Genomic DNA, 22,087 nt, shown 5'->3' on the forward strand with positions numbered 1-22,087 from the left:
AAACTCTTTCACGGTGAACCAAGCTGTTAACATTACATAGCATGTGTGCTTTCTTTACAAGGTTGCATTTTGCCTCTTATATTGAGGGCCTGCCAGTTTGATGTGAGAGATCACACATGCAGGGCCGGCGGGCAACAGAATTCGTCTTGCAGGCAGCCAGGGTAAGCCACAGTCTTTTGGTTTCTTTAACCTTTATAAGATATGGGAATGGTTTCAAACAGCAGCACCCTCATGTCACATACCAAGCACCCGTTGGGTTGGCCATTTAAAAAGGAGGGGCTGCAGTTTTCGGGTTAACGTGCAGCATAAACCCAACTAACCCCCCCCACATACACACTCAATTCTCTGGGATGATCACTTCACCCCTCCCCACACCGCATGGCTAACAGGCTTTGGGAGTACATCCAGGAGAGCTTCACTGAGATGTCCCTGGAGGATTTTCTCCCATACACATTAACAGACTTTTCCAGTAGCTGTACTAGCCGCGAATGTAGCCCAAGTCTTCAGGGCAAATTAATCATTAAACAGGCTTGCTTTTAAACCATGGATTATATTTACAAAGGCAAACTCACCAGAGGTCCATTCTCCGCCTTCTAGGTCCCGAAGTCCACCTTTGGTGGGTTGGGAGAGTACTAGATCCAAGGTGAAAAACAGTTTCTGGTTGTCGAGGAAAACAGTTTCTCCACTTGCTTGCTGTGCACTATCTTCAACCTCCTCCTCCTCATCATCTTCCTCTTCCCCAAAATCCACATCCCTGTTGCGTGTGAATCCATTGACGGAGTCCAAGCACAGGGCTGGGGTAGTTGTAGGGGCACCTCCTAGAATGGCATGCAGCTCTTCATAGAAGCAGCATGTCTGGGGCTGTGACCTGGCATGGCCATTTGCCTCTCTGGCTCTTTGGTAGGCTTGACTGAGCTCCTTAAGTTTCATACGGCACTATTATAGCCTCTGTCCTTCATGCTCTTGGAGATTTTTTCAAATGTTTTGGCATTTTGTCTTTTGGAAAAGAGTTCTGATAGCACAGATTCATCTCCCCATACAGCGATCAGTTCCAGTGCCTCCCGTTTGGTCCATGCTGGAGCTCTTTTGCGATTCTGGGACTCCATGGTCACCTGTGCTGATGAGCTCTGCATGGTCACCTGTGCTGAGCAGCTCGCCACGCTGGCCAAACAGGAAATGAAATTCAAAAGTTCCCGGGGCTTTTCCTGTCTACCTGACCAGTGCATCTGAGTCTAGAGTGCTGTCTAGAGCGGTCACAATGGAGCACTCTGGGATAGCTCCTGGAGGCCAATACCATCGAATTGCATCCACACTACCCCAAATTTGACCCAGCAGGGTCGATTTCAGCGCTAATCCCCTCATTGGGGAGGAGTACAGAAATCAATTTTAAGAGCCCTTTAAGTCGACAAAAATGGCTTTGTTGTGTGGACGGGTGCAGGGTTAAATGGATCTAATGCTGTTAAATTCAACCTAAACTCATAGTGTAGACCAGGGCTAAGAAGGAAGGACAGAGCATGAGTGACAGAAAACTAAGGCTTAAATAGGAATTGAAATAGAATTTCTCCCAGCCTATTGCAAAGCTATATTAGAAGCCCTGAGAGCTTTCTTCTCCACTTCCACAGAAGCTGCCAAAATACACTCTAAGGAACTATAAATTCTGGTAAATTGTGTCATTAGCCCTGACTGCCTGTAGTCCACAGCAGAACTTAGCAGCAAGCATTGCAAAGAGCTATCATCCTCTGTAGTTAAAAATATTACTCATATTTGAAAAGCTTCTAGGGATCTGCAGATACAATCCCTTATGATGATATCCAATTACCAGATTGCTTTCATCCCTTGAGGTCAGCCTTTCCTGACCAGAGGAAATATTATCAGACACCCTGGATGAGACACGAGCCAAAACCTGTGAATCAGCCCCCTTCCTGTCATTTTTGGTACAAGAGAGTCATGAGCAACTGGGGCCTCTTCTGACTTAGACAGAAAATGCTTCATTTGGAGAAGAAATCTTCCTTCCCCCTTAAAACATGTCACAGAGTAACCAATTCTGAAATAAGCTATTTTGGATACACTGGACCTGACTAACTATTGCCCACTATCAAACCTTCCTTTGATGATCAAGCTTATTGAGAAACTGGCCAAAAGTAGCAACAAGCTTATTTAGCTAAAGCCAATATCCTAAACCCTGCAGAAACCAAATTCAGGCCAAGAAGACACAGCAGAAACAGTGATAGACTGATGGACAGTCCTTTGATGATGATGGATAGAGGTCAGATCTCCAGTCTCATCCTCCTGAACTTCTACACAGCATTCAACATGGCTGATTACAGAAGAGGGGGGTGTTGGAGCCCAGAGGAATGCACTAAAATAGCTTAAATACTTCCTGGAAGGACATTTCCGTAGGGTAGTTATAGGAAACAATACCTCCCCCACCAGACTCCCTTATTTGTAGAGCCCCACAAGATCAATTCTTTCTCCAGTCTCATTCAACAGCTGTATTCAGTCACTGGAGAACTGGCAAGACTTCATGAGCAGGAGAAGCCTTCCACCACTGCCATACACACTTTATGGTTTCAGCTGATTAATCTGTGCTTTCTAACATTCATTCTGAATTTGCTACAAAGTTATGCCCTCAAAATTAGAATTTGTTAATGATTTTTGGGCTAGTAACTGAATATCAACAACATATTACTGAAGGTGAATTGCAATCTTTCACGAATGCAAAAGCTATACATATTTTTCCATTAACATCCTTTCTTCTTTTCTTCCCCTCTAATTTCGACCTTATCCTTTCAATATAGTTTTCAGACTCAACACCATATATTTTGCACTATTTTGCTATTGGAAGGAGATGGAAAAATATTCAAATAATATGAAAGTATTTATGGTGAAAGTTTTTGCCATACAGACAGGGAGGAGAGTCCACTACATGAAGAGAAGAGGTTGTAAAACAGATTTTGCCTTTGTATTTCCTATCTGCTTTGTTCAGATTCAGTGCAAACAATGTTTTTTTGTCAAAGATACTTTTATTTCTGCAGAGATAGAATAAAATTGTAAAGGAATACTCAGCTACCAGCCTCCCCCAGTCTTTGCTTACTTCAGTTACAACCTTTCCCATGAGATCTTGTAAAATCACATTAGTTACTTTCACATCTAAACAAACACACACTCCTCCTTCATTCCCTCCCTTCCCTCCATATACACACCCCACATACAAATAACACTGTCTCTGGAATACTAAGAGCTTAGCCAGGGTGGAGAGGAATTGCTTAAGGGGGAGATAAAGATGGTGATACAAGGAGGAGAATTTTCTAACCCTTGGGAGGTAACTGGCCTGAAACTTGTTTCTCTTTGAAACAATGAAATGAATTCTGGAGCCTTCCTTTAGAAGGACTGGGAAAAAATGTAAGTTTTATGTACCTAATGCTTTCTCTTTCTTCTTGGGAATAGGAATATTAATGTTGGGAATTTTTACTTACTTCAGTGATGTATTACCTGCTTAAAAGACATTCAAGAAGCTAAGCAAACTCTTTCGTCTAGGTGAGTGGTTTAAACAGAACATTAAAATTGGGCAGGAGTTAAAGAAAATGTGAATGTTTATTTCTTTGAGAAGTGAAATGGAGTTTCTCTCACTCCAATTTTAGTATATTCTATCCCTATGATTTAAGATAGGGTCAAAATAATATTTAAAAGGCAGAGTATATGGTTCAGTAAAATTTGATCTGCTTTGATGTTGAGATGCTGGAGATAAGACTGTTAAAAATAAAGATTGTTTAGTTATATTTTTTTTCTTCAAAACCAAAGGGTCCCCTAGAATCTGGCATTATTTCAATAAATTAAAGTTTAACACCTCATTATTTTATCAGAAAGTGAAAATGTTTGTTTTATTTAAGAACACCACATGCTGACTGTGACTAACCTTTATACTCTGAAAACAAGAAAAGAATAGATGTTATTTTAAAGTGGATTTTTTTTAAATTAGAGACTTAATCAGGTCTCTGTTTTGTATTTGAAACCAAAATAATTCAGTAGGAAACTTGGAAGGTGATATTTGGTGATCATGGTTTTATCAAGACCAGGGCAATGACTCCAATGAGAGAGAGTTGGCGGGAAAATAAATTAAAGAATGATGTAGCCAATGGGAAAGGGTCTGAGATTAAATATTTGTTGGGCATTTGACTGAGGAAATGAAGATAAACTTTTTAAAGACACCTAGATGGCAGTCAGAGGTCTGTTTGTTTTGACCAGTTAGGATGGTGAAAGGTCCTAAAGATTGCATTAGGGGTAAATCTCTGGAAAGATGCTATACAATGAAATAGAAGCCATACATACACTTTGTCAATCCTCACAAGTAAACCTGTAGATGTACCCAGCTCTGAGCATTTTTGGAGCTCAGTCCATGGTCCTGGTATGCATTCCAGTAGCTTGTTTCATAGTTTTAAGTGTTTTGTACTGTTGAATTTTCTTTTGAAATTGTCGGATTTTAACAGAAACTATTTTATGAGTTAAAATGCTTATTTTTTTAATCTTGGCTCCTTGCTAGGTGAAGATGCAGATTATGGCAAACTGGAAACTTTTATTGTCTAGATAGCCTTTTCAGATTACTTTAATGCAAAATGGGACCTTCAGAGCTGCATTCTGCGCATATGAGTTTCAGCTTCTTTCTGTGATTAAATGCTTTTAGGCTAGAATTTGATACAAACTGTGATTTTTTTTTAGATTTGGATGTCAAAATTTTCAGACTTTGGATGATTTTTAATAATCGTTTTATAAGTGTCCAAAGTTAATGCTAAGATTATTTATTTGAGACCAAGGCATCGAACTCCTATATGCTTAAAATTTTCTCATGTTTTATTAGGTTTTTGCTTTTTGCATTTATTCTAAGAAATGCATGAATCATTTTTAGAAGTAACAATTAAGATTTTGTTGGCAGTGAGAAAAATGTTTTCCTTTAAATTATACATAAAGTTTGTTACTCCTAAACATTGTACTCTAGGTGTGAACTCCTGTTCTGTGTAGAAAGATACCATCTCCAAGCAACTTTCAGCACTTCAAAAGTGACAAATTTGTGGTATTTTCAGTGTGTATGTTATTTAAGAAACCCTCATCTTAAATTTTTGATTCAGTGGGATTTTTATCTAGTTTTATCAGTTTCAACCAAAACTTCTAAATAGACAGTAGAAATATAACCAGTTTCTAATTTAAAATGTTGCTAATTTTTGGGCTAGAAACATACATACATTCATATTGATCTTAATTATAATTTTCAATACATTATTCTGTCTAAACATACTGCTTAAAAATTGAATCTTAGGAGCAGTTTGTGATTTTCTAATTAACCTAGAAAGATGGTTATATTTTAGCTTGATAATATTTATTCTATTTTGTTCAGACTGAAACAAAATTAAAGTAAATAAATGCATACGTAAATTTACTGCATCCCTAAGTTTTCTGGTCATTTGCCAATGTGGCCTTTAATTTTGCAAAGATTGCTCCTCACTGTCTTTTACAGTTTATGATTTTAACCACTTTGTCTAGTCCAAAGGATTTGTGTAGCCTTAAACAATGAAAAACTATAATTGCATGATAAATAATTGAGCGTGTCAGAGACTGAAGTCCTGTCCTCGTTAAAATTACAGCATAAGCATTAAGGAATTGGAGGTTTAAGCATCCTCATACCAACCTGCCAGTGTTCTTCAAACCTGTCTCAACGGGAGCACAGCTAGTAGCAAGAGTGTAATTTGCTTCCATACACATTTAGTCTCTGTACTAAGACCATCAACAATGGTCCCAATTGTGATGATGTCTTTGCGATTTAGGCAGCAGTTCACTTGGAATTGGACTCAGACCACCAATGAATTTCAAATAAGGCGCTGAACAACCATCAAGTGGTAATAACTTTTAGTCACTACTAACTGGGACTGTATTAAAACTGCTTTGCTAGATCCAAAATGTTCCAAATACTATTACCAACCCTCTTACTCATCCAGTGCCTTCAATGGAATATTCTTTGAACCACTGTTGTGTCACTTCAAGTGGTTACATCTGGAAGATTCTGAACATCCAAGTAGTGCTTGGCACAGTTCAAGTCAGAAGGGGGATCATAGAATCCTAGAATCCTAGAATATTAGGGTTGGAAGGGACCTCAGAAGGTCATCTAATCCACCCCTCTGGGTGGGGACCAATCCCCAACTAAATCACCCCAGCCAGAGCTTTGCCAAACCTGTCCTTAAAAACCTCTAAGGGAGGAGATTCCACCACCTCCCTAGGTAACCCATTCCAGTGCTTCACCACCCTCCTAGTGAAAAAGATTTTCCTAATATACAGCCTAAACCTCCCCCTCTGCAACTTGAGACCTTTACTCCTTGTTCTGTCATCTGCTACCACTGGGAACAGTCTAGATCCATCCTCTTTGAAATCCCCTTTTAAGTAGCTGAAAGCAGCTATTAAATCCTGCCTCATTCTTCTCTTCTGCACACTAAATACGCCCAGTTCCCTCAGCCTCTTCTCATAAGTCATGTCCTCCAGCCCCCTAATCATTTTTGTTGCCCTCCACTGGACTCTTTCCAATTATTCCACATCCTTCTTGTAGTGTGGGGCCCAAAACTGGACACAGGACTCCAGAAGAGGCCTCGCCAATGCCGAATAGAGGGGAATGATCACGTCCCTCGATCTGCTGGCAATGCCCTACTTATACAGCCCAAAATGCTGTTAGCCTTCTTGGCAACAAGGGCACACTGTTGACTCATATCCAGTTTCTCATCCACTATAACCCCTAGGTCCTTTTCTGCAGAATTGCTGTCTAGCCACTCGGTTCCTAGTCTGTAGCAGTGCATGGGATTCTTCTGTCCTAAGTGCAGGACTCTGCGCTTGTCCTTGTTGAACCTCATCAGATTTCTTTTGGCCCAATCCTCTAATTATTATGATGGTGATGGGATGGTGATGCAAAGGTGGCTTTAAACCACCTTTTCACTTTCCTGATGTTAAGTGAATATGCAGTGGGTATCTGCCTTTGCACAGAGTAGCATCAGGGCTAAGGACAGTGAGAAATCTTTCACACATATAAAAACACACTATGTAAATCCAGAGTAATTCCATAGAGAATACAACAGAGTTACACTGGATTTATACTTTAGTGCAAATAAGATCAGAAGCAAGCTCCTTGTAAATTGCTTCAAATAGGTAGGCAAAATGAAGTGAGTATGATATTTTCAACTCTTAGTTTCTTTGTTTTTTCATCTTACTTTATACTTTTCAGATTTTTACAAAGTGTTTTTGCATTAAGCTGTCATTTTTTTAAGAAACAGGAGTAGAAAATATGCCTTTACACATTTCACTGTTTTCCTTAAAATATATTTTTAAAATTCACCAATATCATAATGTCTGTTTAATATGTTCATTTAAAATGATCAGAGTTTCATGGAATATAACAACACATTTGATAAAACAAAGGACCTGATCTTCAGCAGCTTTGAACTGTTCTACCAGCCCCAATGCTGTCTTACCCAGCTCTCAGATGGCTTAGACCTACCACAGTGACTCCCTTGAAGCTGGATCAAAGGGCATGTCTAGGGTGATTCCCAGCTATCCTGGCTGCTAGGATGGCCGCTTGGGGCCTAGGCAGCCAATGCAACTTTAGAGCAGCCACCTTTGCAGTTAGTTTTCTCCATGGGCTGGATAAAATCAATATGTCTAGGAGAAAACAAGAGTGAAATCCTAGTCCCAATGAAGCCAGTGATAAAACTAAAATTGACTTCAGTGGGGCTAGGATTTTCACTTCAAATCTTTAAACAACACTTAATACCAGTTACTTACAATATAACTTATGAATATGTTATACAAAAGTCCTTAACTGATCAAAAGAAAAGTTGAAAAGGATCAAGAGAAAATTACACAAGAATTAAGAAATGTAATTCACTAGTTACATAATTGGTCACTAACACTAATTATCTGCGTTGTCCCTCTCCCTCACCCCGGGATCAGCCTAATGGATCTCAAATCAGAGTTCTGACCTCTGTTAAATGGATGTACTTCCACTGATTCAATGGCAGACAGAATTCAGACCATAGTCACTACAAGAAAAAGAGAGAGAAAATCTCTTCTACAATAATTTATTTTATACATTAGAAGTAACATCCGTGAAAAAGAAAAATTGGGAGGAAAACACCTTCACTGTAATAGTTTAAGTACACATTTGTGTAATCATTTGATAATTTACAAAACACATATCAAAAAGCTAAAATCTCATCTCATCAATCATATATTTGGTTGGTTGCTCATTTTTTTGACTCTTGATCTCAGCTAGAGCGTTCAGGACTTGAAACTGTCTCCAACAAGAAAACTCTTCATTTTAAACACCCCTAAAGTATTCCATGAAAGGGCATAACATTGTCTATGTGCTGTTGTTGCCTCCATAACATCATGGGTGGGAGGGAGTGGGAGGAAATCTCTTAATGGTTTTGGATTAACAATTTAATCTACTGATGGTCAAATTGCTAAATCTAGCCTTGATCCAATACAAATTCAAAAATAACCACAAGTGCACTTTTTAGGTAACATAAACAGTATCATGGGATACTATTGAAGATTTCTGAATAAAGAAGGAACATTTTTTTTAATCCTGAGTGTTACATAATGATAAACTTTAATTAGCAAAAGTTTAGATACCTCACAACTCTCTGTGGCTGAAAAGTGTATTTTAGAAATACTTCTATTCCCATTTAAGTCAATGGGAATTTTGCCATTGACATCTGTGACAGCAGGATCAAGCCTTTATTTCCTGTGTAACACCTAGCTATTGTCCCCAGGTCAAGACATTTGCACAAATATTTGGACTAGAAAACACACTCTGGCTCTGAATGCCAGCTCTGGCCAAGGAGTGCTTGGTAAAGTCACCATCAGAAGGGATTCTAGAGTGCTTTGTGTACCCTGCCACCAAATTTGGGCCAGCCTGTCTCCACCCCAGCTCCTGCCTATATATTAGAGTAAATTTGGCACTGGCTTCTAATAATCCTCAGGAGAGGATGACATTGCTAAATCTAGCCTTGATTGGATACAAATGGAAAAATAATCACAAGTGCACCTTTTAGGTAACATAAATGACTTTATGGGACATTAGAGTGAGTTATTAAAAAGTTATTCTGTTATTCAAAACAGAAGAGTTTTGAATAAACAAAGAACATTTCATTTAAATTTGAAGAAATTTTATTTTGAAGGGTTTTTTTGATGAAGGAAAAGAGAAATCTTCAACAAAACAACATGAATGGTGAGGTCAGGGGAGGAAGTGTTTTAAATGATTATTTGAATATCTTGAGTTTTGGAGGCTGATAGACTTTTACGGAAGCATTTTTGCTGATGAGCACCCATGTAACATTTGGCAGATAGCGCAGCAGAGCAATTATTGTATTCCCTCTGTGCACTGCACAGAAATAGTGTAATTTCATCCATCATTCACAGCTCTCATTATCAATACCACAACATCCGAATTACCCCAAACAACAAAAAACAAATATTTGGACTTTAATACATTAGAGCAGGTTTCATTTTAATTTCACTACAATATTATGAGTTGCACTGATTTCAAAATCACATATATGTAATATAAAGTTGCAAAGAATGAAATATTGCAAAGATATAGTGGCTCTGATTCAGGAAAGCACTGAAGGACATGCTTTCGAGAATAGGGATGTATTGAAGCATGTACTGAAGTGTTTTCCTAAACTGGGGTCTAGAGCACAAAACGCATCCCTTTCTACTGGTAAAAAGCTATATCAACTACCAAACAAATTTTTCATCCCAGAATTCATTATTTTCTCTCTCTTTTGGTATTGTGACTCACTCTGAGCAGTCTCCTCTTCCTAGCCTGGTGTTACAGGCTCCAGTTTTAGAACATAACTCAGTCAAAATTCAGAGACATTGAAAAGAAGAAATGGGAAGTTAAGAATGACCATGAGCACTATTCTGCATTCCGCCCTCCTGGCCTCTGAAGTTTCTTCACCAAAGCAATCTAGCAACACCTGAGGCGTGTCTTGGTGAATATTGCCACCTTACACTTAATAACAGAAAGGCAAGTGGCAAAACCTAGACTACTTCTCATTTTGCTACAATATGTTTTGTCATGTCTTCTGAGTAAAAGCTCTTTTTAATTGTTCCCATATTCCTGTGAAGAGAATGCAAGCCTACAGCAAGGTTAAGAAAAGTAATAAGCGGGTAAGAAGACTACCTTTCTCCCTCATTAACATGTTGACCAGTCTGGAGATACAGTAAACTGTAAGAGTACAAAGAGAGGTGAAAGTAAGCTGGTACACCCAGTATGGCATGCTGGCAAGAGCCAGTTTGCTGTACTGGGGCAGCCTGGCTTCCCCAGGGGGTAATTTAAAGGACCTGGGGCTCCCAGCAGGGGCTGGAGCCCCAGACCTTTTAAATTGCCACCAGGAGACCCACTGCTGGAGCCCTGGGGTAGGGCTGTGGGGCTCTGGGAGCTATTTTAAAAGTCCGGGGCTCCTGCTGCTTCTACCGTCCCAGCCCTTGAAATAGCCCCTGGCTAAATAGCGGAGGGCTCCAGGGGCTATTTAAAGGGCCTGGGGCTCCAGCTGCCTCTGCTGCCCAGGTCCTTTAAATAGCCACAGGAGCCCTGCTGCTTCCCCAGGGCTCCTGTGGCTATTTACAGGGCTGGGGCGGTAGAAGCAGGGAACCCCAGGCCCTTTCAATAGCCCCTGGAGCCCCAGGCTGCTGCTGCTACCCCAGTAAGGGGGCATTTACCTTACAGGGTAGGCTGAGGCTGGCTCTGACTCCCTCAGCCATGCCCCTTCTGCCCTAGGCCTCTCCCATTCTGGGGGCCAGAGCTGGTCCCAGCATACCTGTAAGTCACTGGACTTACTTTCACCCTGAGTACAAAATTCCCTTCTGTCCATTTCATACATTTCATATGTCTTGAATCACATTCCTCCAAATATTTCTATACTTCTCTGAGCTTAAAATATATACAGTCACTGTGGGTAAAAATTTTGAAAGCACCTAAGTCCCATTTTCAGATGTTATTTAGAAATTTAGGAGGCAAGAATCATTTAAAGTCAATGGTAATTATGTTCCTAGGTGCCTAAGTCCCTTTTGGAAAAAACTTAGGAATTAGGCTCCTAAATCACTTAGGTACTGTCACAATTTTTGCCCTCTGTGTTAGTAGATCGATTGATTCTTTGCTCACATAACCTAATTAAGCAAAAAGCCATATAATTTGTATATAAGCAGAATTTGGAGGAGCTCTCCTCTGATGTCTAGTGGTGAGCTGTGGAAAAAGACTTCGGAAGCTGATCTCGTTTGCATGGACACACCCACCCTGCCTAGGTGTTCAACACGATGGGACTGCTTGCCCAAATGATCACTTGTGGCTAGTGTTGGATCCCCAGTCTCATTGTAATAAAAGCTTGTTATTGTTGTTGTGTGACCCAAGGGCAGCAGAACTGTACCTGGCATACCCCAATGAAGGACTCACCCTCAACTTAACAGCACTTGCTAGGCAGGGGACATGGGTTCTAAAGCCTAATGAGTTGAGAGAGAGTAGAGATAGGTACTTGTATTTGGTAGTGTGGGCCCTGTTTAAGCTGAGTTAAATGTGTGTATGTATGGCGAGTATGTGTGTGATGACATCTTGGTGAGAGGGCAGCTGGTGGAAAGGTGCAGCAAGGGGCTAGCAGGGTGGCTGGCTGAAAGGCATGGCAAATGGCTGGTGGAGAGGTGCAGCCAGCAGGGCAGCTTGTGGAAAGGTGTGGCAAGCGGCTAGCAGGGTGGCTGGTGGAGAGGGCCAGAGCAGAGCCCCAAAGCTGCATGCCCGAGCAGTGCAGCGTGTAAGATGCCTCCTTACCGCACCCTGCCTTCCATGCAGAGTGGGAGGTGAATTCTGCGGAACCTCTGATCTCTGGGGCTGCAACTGTGAGTGAGATACAGAGAAGGGATGGGCAGGTTAAAGGGACTTGGGTTGCTTGACTTAAGACCCTGAGGGGAGAAGGCCACCCCAACTTACTTGGGGGTGGGTCTTTTTCTCTTGGTTTGTGTTTATGAACCCTGGTTGTGGACTTTTCCCAGATTAACGCTGAGTTAAACTCACAAACTCATAAATTGTTCGCCCTATGTAGCACTGATAGAGAGATATGCACAGCTGTTTGCCCCTCCCCCAGGTATTAATACTTACTCTGGGTTAATTAATAAGTAAAAAGTGATTTTATTAAATACAAAAAGTAGGATTTAAGTAGCTCCAAGTAATAACAGACAGAGCAAAGTAAATTAACAAACAAAATAAAATAAAACACCAAGTCTAAGTCCAATACAGTAAGAAAACTAAATGCAGGTATAAATCACCCTCAGAGATGTTCCATTTCTTCTTTGATGGACTAGCCTCCTGTCATAAACGGATAGTTAAGAGTTAATGGAACAGAAGTACTTCATATCTCTTTTGCCTGTAAAGGGTTAACAAGATCAGTGAGCCAGGCTGTCACCTGACCAGAGGACCAATCAGGGGGCAGGATACTTTCAAATCTTGAGGGAGGGAAGTTTGTGTGTGTGCTGTTAGTTTTTGGTTGTTGTTCACTCTGGGGGCTCAGAGGAACCAGACGTGCAACCAGGTTTCTCTGCAATCTGTCCGATACAGGCTCTTATAAGTTCAGAATAGTGAGTACTAGGTAGATAAAGCGAGTTAGGCTTATGGTTGTTTTCTTTATTTGCAAATGTGTATTTGGCTGGAAGGAGTTCAAATTTGTATTTTGCTGAAAGGATTTTAATTTGTACTTGTATACTTAGGCTGGGAGGGTATTCCCAGTGTCTATAGCTGAAAGACCCTATAACATACTCCATCTTAAATTTACAAAGATAATTTTTATTGTTTTTCCATCTTTAATTAAAAGCTTTTCTTGTTTAAGAACCTGATTGTTTTTTTATTCTGGCGAGAAGCCAGGGGACTGGGTCTGGATTCACCAGGGAATTGGTGGGGAGAAAGGAGGGAAGGGGGAGAGAGAGATTAATTTCTCTCTGTGTTAGGATTACTTTCTCTCTCAGGGAGAGTCTGGGAGGGGGAGAGAGAAGGAGGGGTGAAGGTGGATTTTCCTCTCTGTTTTAAGATTCAAGGAGTTTGAATCACAGTGATCTTCCAGGGTAACCCAGGGAGGGGAAGCCTGGGAGAGGCAATGGTGAGGGAAAGGGTTTACTTTCCTTGTGTTAAGATCCAGAAGGTCTGGGTCTTGGGGGTCCCCGGGCAAGGTTTTGAGGGGACCGGAGTGTACCAGGCACTGGAATTCCTGGTTGGTGGCAGCGCTACAAGTACTAAGCTGGTAATTGAGTTTAGAGGAATTCATGCTGGTACCCCATCTTTTGGACGCTAAGGTTCAGAGTAGGGGTTTATACCATGACAACTCCTTTTAGTCTGGGTCTCGCAATCACTCACACCCCTGTAGTTACTGTCCTTTGTTCCAGTTTCTTTCAGGCATCCTTTGGGGTGGAGAGGCTCTCTTGAGCCAGCTGGAGACAACATGGAGGGGCTTCCCCAGGGGCTTATATACTCGCTCTCTTGTGGGTAGAAACCCCGTCCCCTCTCCTATGGAGGATCCAGCTCCAAGATGGAGTTTTGGAGTCCCGGGGGCAAGTCACATGTTCATACATGACTCAGTTCCTTACAGGCTGATGTCTTGTTCCCAGGAAAGCCGAGATGTGGATTGGCATCTCTCGAAGTTCATCGTCAGCTTAAGTGTTTCTTGATTGGGCACTTACTGATAGTAGTCTTTTCTCAAGAAGCTGACCAAATGCTTCACTGAGGCTACTTAAAATCAAACAAGTGCATAGCCAATATTCATAACTTCAAATACAAAAATGATACATGCATACAAATAGGATGATTATATCCAGTAGATCATAACCTTTGCAGAGATATGTTACATGGCATATCTAGCACAGAACATATTCCAGTTATGTCATATTTACACTCATAAGCATATTTCTATAAAGCATTATGGGGTGCAACATTACAGCCATGTCTGGTGATTAGCTGCCCTCAAGTCTGATACGCCCCTTTATTCCTACTGCTCACACTGCATCCCTTCTCATTCTCCAGACATACAGTGTTCCCTTTTTGTGATTCAGCTGTTCCTTCTTCATGTCTTGGCCCTCTGGCCAGATCATTATGTTGTCCCCTTCCTGTGGTGACAAAATCCCACAGGATAAACCATCCCAGGCAGTCTTCGTATCGATGGCTCTAACTGTGCCACTTTCCCAGTCACTGGGAGGGTAACCTAGGCCTACCCTCTACTCTGGTTTCCAGCCCAGGGATCCTCTAATCAGTGGCCAAGGTCTTCAATGTCCCACTTTGCTGCTGTTTGCTGTTTCCTACACCTTCTCTCAGGCTTCCACCCCACCACCTTCTGGGTAAACTCTTTCTTCAGGGCTTGGATCCCTGGGATTTCTATTCTCCTCCAGTAGGTTTCCTCCTTTCTCTATCTAATGCCCAGAAAGTGACTGGAGGCTTGCTTACTGTAGCCCTTTTTAGCTGTCATCTTCCTGGCTTTATACTAGCCCCTCCTGTTCCTTTTCAGCTGGGCTCCATTGTCAATCAGAGGTTACTTAGGCCACCTAATTCCCCTCAGATGTAGCACATCGACTTAACTGGCCCTTCTCATGCTCATTAACACTTTCCAGTCTAATGTGGTGTGAACACCCCATCACATTCTCCTTTTTGAAGTTAAATGCTACTGTGATGGGGTTCTTTGGTATTTTTCTCTCTACAAGGATGTTAAATTAAATTACATTATGGTTGTGATGACCAAATGGTTCAGTTATATTCACCTCTTGGACCTGATTCTGTACGCCACTTAGGACTACATCAAGATTTGCCTCTCCCCTTGAGGGTTCCAGGACTAGCGGCTCCAAGTAGCAGTCATCCAGCAGGGCTCCTATTCTTAGCAAGCAGCTTAAGATGCTTTTACATTTTTGCTTTGTATGCTCCTTTTACAGGAGATGGAGACAGAACACTGGTATCAATTGGTTCCATGGCAGTTGGGATCCAACACTTTGTTCATAGAATGGTGGACCCCTGCTGTCCATCCGTTTGGGGACAAGTGGAATCTTATTGATTTGAGGAAGGCAACAGCAAGGGGGAACTTCCAGGCTTCAAGGAAGGAATCTGTTAACTCCTTTTTCAAGAAAGCAAATTGGCTACTCTTTGATGGAATTAATGAAGAGAAAGAAACAAATGTGGCAGGGCACCTCCTCCATCTTGCTGGGCTTAGCACTTCCTCCTCTTGCAATGGGAGAGGGGCACTGGTGTGCCAGTCCTTCCCCTAAACAGGGAGGAAAGCAGCCTCTCACTCTGGAGAAGCCTATCTTCCTGCTGCCACTAACCCTGCAGCAGATTGTGTCTCCTCTTTCACCAGAAGAGGGGTTTGTAAAGATCTCGGGCAGCCCTTAACTGGTCTCCAGAACCCCCTGATTAACCCAAGATAAACTCTTGTCAGTTTACATGGAAAAGGGCTAAAATATCTGACATGCACCACTCTCTTACAGCTGTCCAGCCTGACTTTGTCACATAAGACATCTCATTTAATAGGTAATGCAAGTTTTGGTTGGTGGTGGTGGTTTGGTTTGATTTTGTTTTGTTTCGTTTGCCTAGGAAATTGAAAGCTACAAAATCAGGTGTAGTTATAAGCCAACTGCAAAGCCAGCTGTGGTTGGTTGTATTTGACAGGTTTTTGGTAGTCACTTACGTTGATACCTCTTGTTAGCTGTTTCCACTACTAGGTATACAATCTATAACAGGAGGAAAAAGATGAAAAGATGGCTGACTTCTCTCTACCATGTTCTAACAATTTCTGCAAGTTCACGCGTGAATCCTTGGCTGCTATTGAGAAGCGAATAGCTGCCAAGAAGGAATGCATAGGTCAGAAGCCTGAAGAGAAACCTCGACCCCAGCTTGATTTGAAGGCTTTCCAGAAGCTGCCTGCTCTCTATGGAAATCCCCCTCAGGAGCTCATTGGGGAACCACTGGAGGATCTTGACCCTTACTACAGCGATCACAAGGTTAGACTCATTCAAAAAGTTTGTTGTTTTAACTTTGCTTTATTAAGAAGTGCAGAGAAGAAATGTTTATGCTGAAGGATATGATTTTCATGCCTCCTTGACCAGTTATTAGTAGAGAGCCTTTTCTGGTTTAGGGGTCAGAAAGCTAAATTTGGCAGTGCTTCCTTTGAATGATTATATTAAGACAATTGTATTAAATCAGGTTATAATAAAATAGGTACCTAACATACTTGGAGTACTAAGTGATAAGTACTAATGTAATAAAACCTTAACTTTATAATCCACTAATCAAACAGAATGAAATTAATCAGCATGAGGTATATGCACCACTTACTTTCTGCTTAAGCTGGGGTCAGCAACCTTTCAGAAGTGGTGTGCTGAGTCTTCATTTATTCACTCTAATTTAATGTTTCACATGCCGGTAATACATTTTAATGTTTTTAGATGGTCTCTTTCTATACATCTATAATATATAACTAAACTATTGTTGTAGTAAAGTAAATAAGATTTTTAAAATGTTTAAGAACCTTCATTTAAAATTAAATTAAGATGCAGAGCTCCCCAGACCGGTGGCCAGGACCCAGGCAGTGTGAGTGCCACTGAAAATCAGCTTGCGTGCCGCCTTCGGCACGTGTGCCATAGGTTGCCTACCGCTGGCTTAAGCTATCCAAATTGGGCTCAAGTGGGACTTTGGTGGTGTATGTTAGCCCTCTCCACAAAGATGAATTTCACCCACACTGAATATAACATTGGACACAATATAAAAATCTGTTACTACATGATGACAGAAAACTGAGTTATTGGTTTATCTAAAGTATCTTCCAGCCTACTAGACCTATGTGTAGGCTGATCAAAGACACTGCATTACATGTAGCCTCTCTCTAAAGGCTGCTGATAGTCAGAATCACTTAATACAGCCTATTGCCTATGTTACAAATTTTAACAAGGAAATTCAGAAAATAAATATATATATATTTACAGAACCACCAGTTCTTTGACAATGTTTTCTATAGAATATATTTTAGCCTTTAAAATATATGTGAAATTCTGAGACTTGAATCCACTTCTCCCATACTCTGGTTCAAGGCCTATCCCCCAAGCTAACGGGATGGGTTTTTCCAAGGATTTCTTGTTGCAGTTAGAATAATAGAATACCAGGATTGGAAGGGACCTCAAGAGGTCATCTAGTCCAACTCCCTGCTCAAAGCAGGGCCAATCCCCAGGCAGATTTTTACACCAGTTCCCTAAATGACCCCTTCAAGGATTGAGCTCACAACGCTGGGTTTAGCAGGCCAATGCTCAAAACCACTGAGCTATCTCTCCCCCCATCTCACACTATGTATAAATAATTCAATATTCAATGGCACAGGGACATGAGTCCAGGTCTCCCATATGCACAGGTGAGTTCCAAAACAACTGAGCAATAGAGTTGGTCTCTTTCTGGTCCAAAGAATATTTAGTTATTTATTCAAAGTGGAAGAGCTCCAACTGGAGAACTTGAGAAAGAGAAGAAGAGCAACTAACTGTATATCTCAGTTGTTAGGACACTCCCCTTTTCCAGTTTTTAGCAGAAATTCCAGGGTCCCTGGTTTAGCAGAAATTCCACCCTGGACCCGAGAAACCTTCCCAATTAAAATGTAATCTAAACCACCTCTTTTGCAGGAAAAGTTTCAGGTCTGACAAATCAGTATTTTTTGATGAAAAACTTTTATTGAAAAATTCTGGACCATTCTAATGTCAATATTAGTGAATTCTGAGAAAGTGGTTCAGTAAATAAAGGCCCTGATCCAGCAAATGCTTACAAACAAATGGAAATTGATTCTCACATGAGTTGTCCCATTTACGTTAATGGGAATACTGCCATGAGTAAAATGACTTCTTTGCAAATTCTTTTTAAGATCAGGACTAAAGAAGGAAGTTTCCTACTGAGAACTTCCAACTGATTAATTAATAGCCTAAATTTTCCTTGGGAAAAAAAGGATATGTAATGTGTTCTCCATAGTACACAATATTTCTTACTGATTCGTTGAAAATTGTGTGGTATAAATATATAACAAATCAAAAGGAATGACAAGAATTAAAAAAAAAGACTTTCAGTTTAAACAAAGTGCAAGTCCAGACATAAAACTTTTACCTATAATCTGTAGCGCTGGCCACAGATACAAACCATTAACATCCTCAGTTCAATTTCTGTAAAAGTTTAATTTATTTAATATTATCTCTCATGTTTTTGTTTTCTTGAAAGACATTTATGGTACTGAACAAAGGAAAAACAATCTTCCGATTTACTGCCACACGTGCCTTGTGTATACTTAGCCCTTTCCATTCAATCAGAAGAGCAGCGATTAAAATTTTGGTACACAAATATCCTTTCAGTTGGCTTTACTCATTCTATTTTTTTAATAATTATACAAGGATAATGGGTGTTATACCGTGCTTGTTATATTTTAGAACATATGCTAGCTCTAGCCTTTTTCTAAAAGCAATAATACATGTGCTCCAGATAGCTCACGGATAATTTTGAATGATTTTAGAAATGACTATTATTAGTATATGAAACTGGAAAGTACAGGGATAGATCTGAACAGAGGAAGAATGGCCTTGGAAACCAGGTAACAGAGGGCCCAATTCTGATCTCACTATACCTGTGTAAATTGGGAGTAATGTCATTAAAGTCAATGCAGCAAAGAGTCCTGTGGCACCAGGAGCAGTGCCAAGGTTTTTGGCGCCCTAGGCGGGGTCCTTCTACGCTCCTGGTCAGCGGTGGCAATTCTGCGATGGGGGGGGGTCCTTCCGTGCTCCTGGTCTTCGGGGCACTTCAGAAGCGGGTCCTGGAGCGAGTGAAGGACTCACCGCAGAATTGCCACCGAAGACCCAGAGCGCGGAAGGACCCCCCGCCACCGAATTGCTGCCGAGAGCAGCAAAATGCCGCCCTCCCAAATCCTGGCACCCTAGGTCGCCTAAATGGAAGCGCCGGCCCTGCGTGGCACCTTGTAGACTAACAGATGTATTGGAGCATGAGCTTTTGTGGGTGAATACCCACTTCGTCAGATGTAAAGTCAATGTGCTTGGTTCACTAGAGTGTTTCACCAGTTTTACACTGTGAAGTTACACTGGAGTACCACAGTGATACTTAGACCCAAGAGAGGGCATGATCCTGCCACTGTACGGATCTCAGAGTGCCACCAATCACATGGAGCCCTGCAAAGGTGTTATGAGAACCCTGAGGAGAAGTATGTTCTGTAATCCAAAGCCCATCTAGCAGCAGCGGAGAGGCTCCGATGGAGAGGTGTTGCGTATGGCTCTGCAACAGTATCGGGAGGGTGATTTTTGTCTAGGGTCACCTCTCCAGCATGCTGAAGTGTGATCACATGGGCTGGCAATCCTACTTCAGACATGCCCCTTCTCCAGCAAGGCTGCCTGTATTCAGGACCATAGTGCTTTTGGTGCAGCTGTTGGGTCTCTGGAGGTCCCTGTCTGAAAGAATGGCTCCTAAACTTGCAGCTGGTAGGCACAGAGGAATCCTGCTTCCTGGATTGCATGTCTACAGGGAGTGTGGTGTCCCACCCCTTCTGCCCTCTGCACACTCCTCCAGAGCTGGGTGCACATGGATCACATCTGTGATGTGGTGACTGTATCTGCTAAGCTTTCTGCACCAGTTGCGAGTGGGTATCTGCACCAGTGATGTTACTGAGCTGTGCTCAGTGTTTTTGTAGATCCTGTAGGGGGGGGAGTGCAAACCCCCGACACCACTTTCAGGCTCACACCCATAGTTACTATACTATAAAATCAATGTCAGTGATACCAGAATCAGTTCCCTGGATTATGTTCCTGGCTCTTTCTTTGTGGTCTTGGATGAGTGACTTAACCACTCTGTTTCTTCATCTGTGAAAAGGGCAAAATACAATACATGCCTCAGAGTTTCATGAGAAATTCATTGTTATTACCTTTACTTTTATTGCATTAGTGCCCAAGGGCACCAGCCAGATGCAATAGAGACACATACAAAGTCATGGTTCCTGCCCCAGAGAGCTTATAATACAATTTAAGATGGAGACTCTACAAATGAGTGTAACAAATTATATGAGGGAAGAGGAAGGGTAGAAGGAGAGTAGTGCCAAGCAGTGATATATTTTCCACACATATCTTTTTGAACAAACGTTTTTTGTGTGAGGCAGGATGGTCTTGTGGCTAAGGAACTGACCTGAGACATTGACATCTGGATTCAATTCTCACCTGTCACAACTATCTGTGTCACCCTGGGCCAGTCACTTTGGCCCAGTTCCACAAAGCTAACTAACTGCCACTAACAAAGCTCCTAACTTCCATTGAAATCTAAATACCTTTGTGGATCTGGGGCCTTTATCTCTTTGCACTTCAGTTTCTCATTTGTAAAATGAGGCTAAAAATACATCCCTTTCCTCCCCATTGTCATTCTCTCCTGTTTAGACCCTGAGCCCATTGAGGTAGGAACTGGTTTTTATTAAGTTTTACATGTGATGCCTTGTACAATGAAGTCCCAATCTTAGTTGCTTAGATGCTACTGTATTATAAATAATGTTAATAATAGTGTATTATGCGGTGACATTAAAACGAATAACATCAAAATAAAACTGTTAAGCATGTCAGAGAATTTGAAGTCAAATATTAAATCCACAACTGTTAAAACATTTTGTGTATTAGTGAAATTTTCTGATTATACAATAATGTTCTTTACCTTAACTCCTGTTACTTACATTGTTCACTATGTTTATTATGTGCACTATTTTAACCAATTGTGTCTTCATGGCTATGCCAGACACTCCTAGGAAGTCTAAGTCACTTGACTCTCCTGGCTGGAGCAAGTATGTTGAGTAAGTATTTCTGTAGGAATTTATTTTTCCTAATTCTCTAGTTCTAATTAATTAGTTAATTGGCCTAATCTTGTAGTCCTCTCACAAGGTAATGTCCTACTGGAGTCAGTAGGAATTTTGCTTCTGTTAGAACTTCAGGATTATTGCTTTGTGGAAATAGGGCCATCATCTATTTTCATTTGCTCCACTGTAAACGCAGAGTAACTCACTGGAGAGCAGAATCTGAGCCATGAAGGAAAAAAAAGTGCTAAATTTCATTTATTGTATATCTTTCCTCCACCTTTCATTGCTCTAATCCCTGAAGTCCTTCCTCAGTTTTTACTCATTGCTTTCCCAGACGAGTCTCCCATCAATGTCAATATTGAATAAGGATTTCAAGATGTGATCCTTTGTCTTTTTAAATTTATTTCAGTAATGTTGATTTGTGTGCTACTTGCTCTAGTAAAATATTCTGTCAGATGTTTTTGCTTGCGGAACTCTGTCTTCAGCATTGCCAGTTCTTGCAATGTTATCACTTTCACTATATATCACAATATTTAGTATGTTGTCTTAAAGCCCCAGATCTTAGAGTCATGTTAAAACCTGAAAATCTCAGATTTCAAAAAAAAGATGCAATTTTAGCCCTCCTAGTTGTAGAGGAAAACTTGAATATGTGACCTTTAATAGCCTCAACAACAGAAGGCAAAGAAAAAGAACCCCAAATGTATTATTTCTAAATGTCATTATTTTTAGTCCAATCGTGTGACTTTTTCAGGCCTCACTCATGAGTTTTGAACATTTGCTGCTGGCAATCCTGTAATGAACTCTATGTAGCTGGATCCCTGCACCTGCACAAATCTCATTAACATCACTGCAGCTCCTCCTCTTCTGGAGTCCATTGCAGGATCAGCATCTGAATTAACAGCTTTCAGTCTATCAGCTCACCCACTTTGCTAACTGTAATATCTGAATAAAACTGTGGCATGATTTTAATATACATCTCCATTTGTCATGGTGTGCTGCCCTAAGTTTCTAAGGGAGTCAGAATTTAGACAGAATATTATATGCTGTGAGAATTGAAAATGCTGTTTGAATGAATTCAGACAGTATTTTCAGAATATTTTTTTCTCAGTGAAAAGAGCTAAATTGCTGTTAAATAATTTCTGAACATATTTTCTGAGTATCAGATGCTTTTAGAATTCCCG

At 41.0% G+C, this 22,087-nt stretch overlaps 1 protein-coding gene across 2 annotated transcripts in view; it reads left to right on the forward strand.

Annotated features, from left to right (window-relative positions):
• The first annotated feature begins 15,807 nt into the window (after positions 1–15,807).
• Positions 15,808–22,087, forward strand: part of LOC127045479 (sodium channel protein type 5 subunit alpha-like) — a 93,690-nt gene continuing 87,410 nt past the window's right edge. For both annotated transcript variants that reach the window (XM_050941522.1, XM_050941521.1), the window contains exons 1-3: positions 15,808–16,050; positions 18,296–18,414; positions 20,787–20,903. In XM_050941522.1, coding sequence (XP_050797479.1) covers positions 15,808–16,050; positions 18,296–18,414; positions 20,787–20,903 — 479 coding nt within the window. The remainder of the gene's footprint in view (positions 16,051–18,295; positions 18,415–20,786; positions 20,904–22,087) is intronic.

This window comes from Gopherus flavomarginatus, chromosome 2 (genome assembly GCF_025201925.1).
Source record: "Gopherus flavomarginatus isolate rGopFla2 chromosome 2, rGopFla2.mat.asm, whole genome shotgun sequence".
Lineage (NCBI taxonomy): Eukaryota > Metazoa > Chordata > Testudines > Testudinidae > Gopherus > Gopherus flavomarginatus.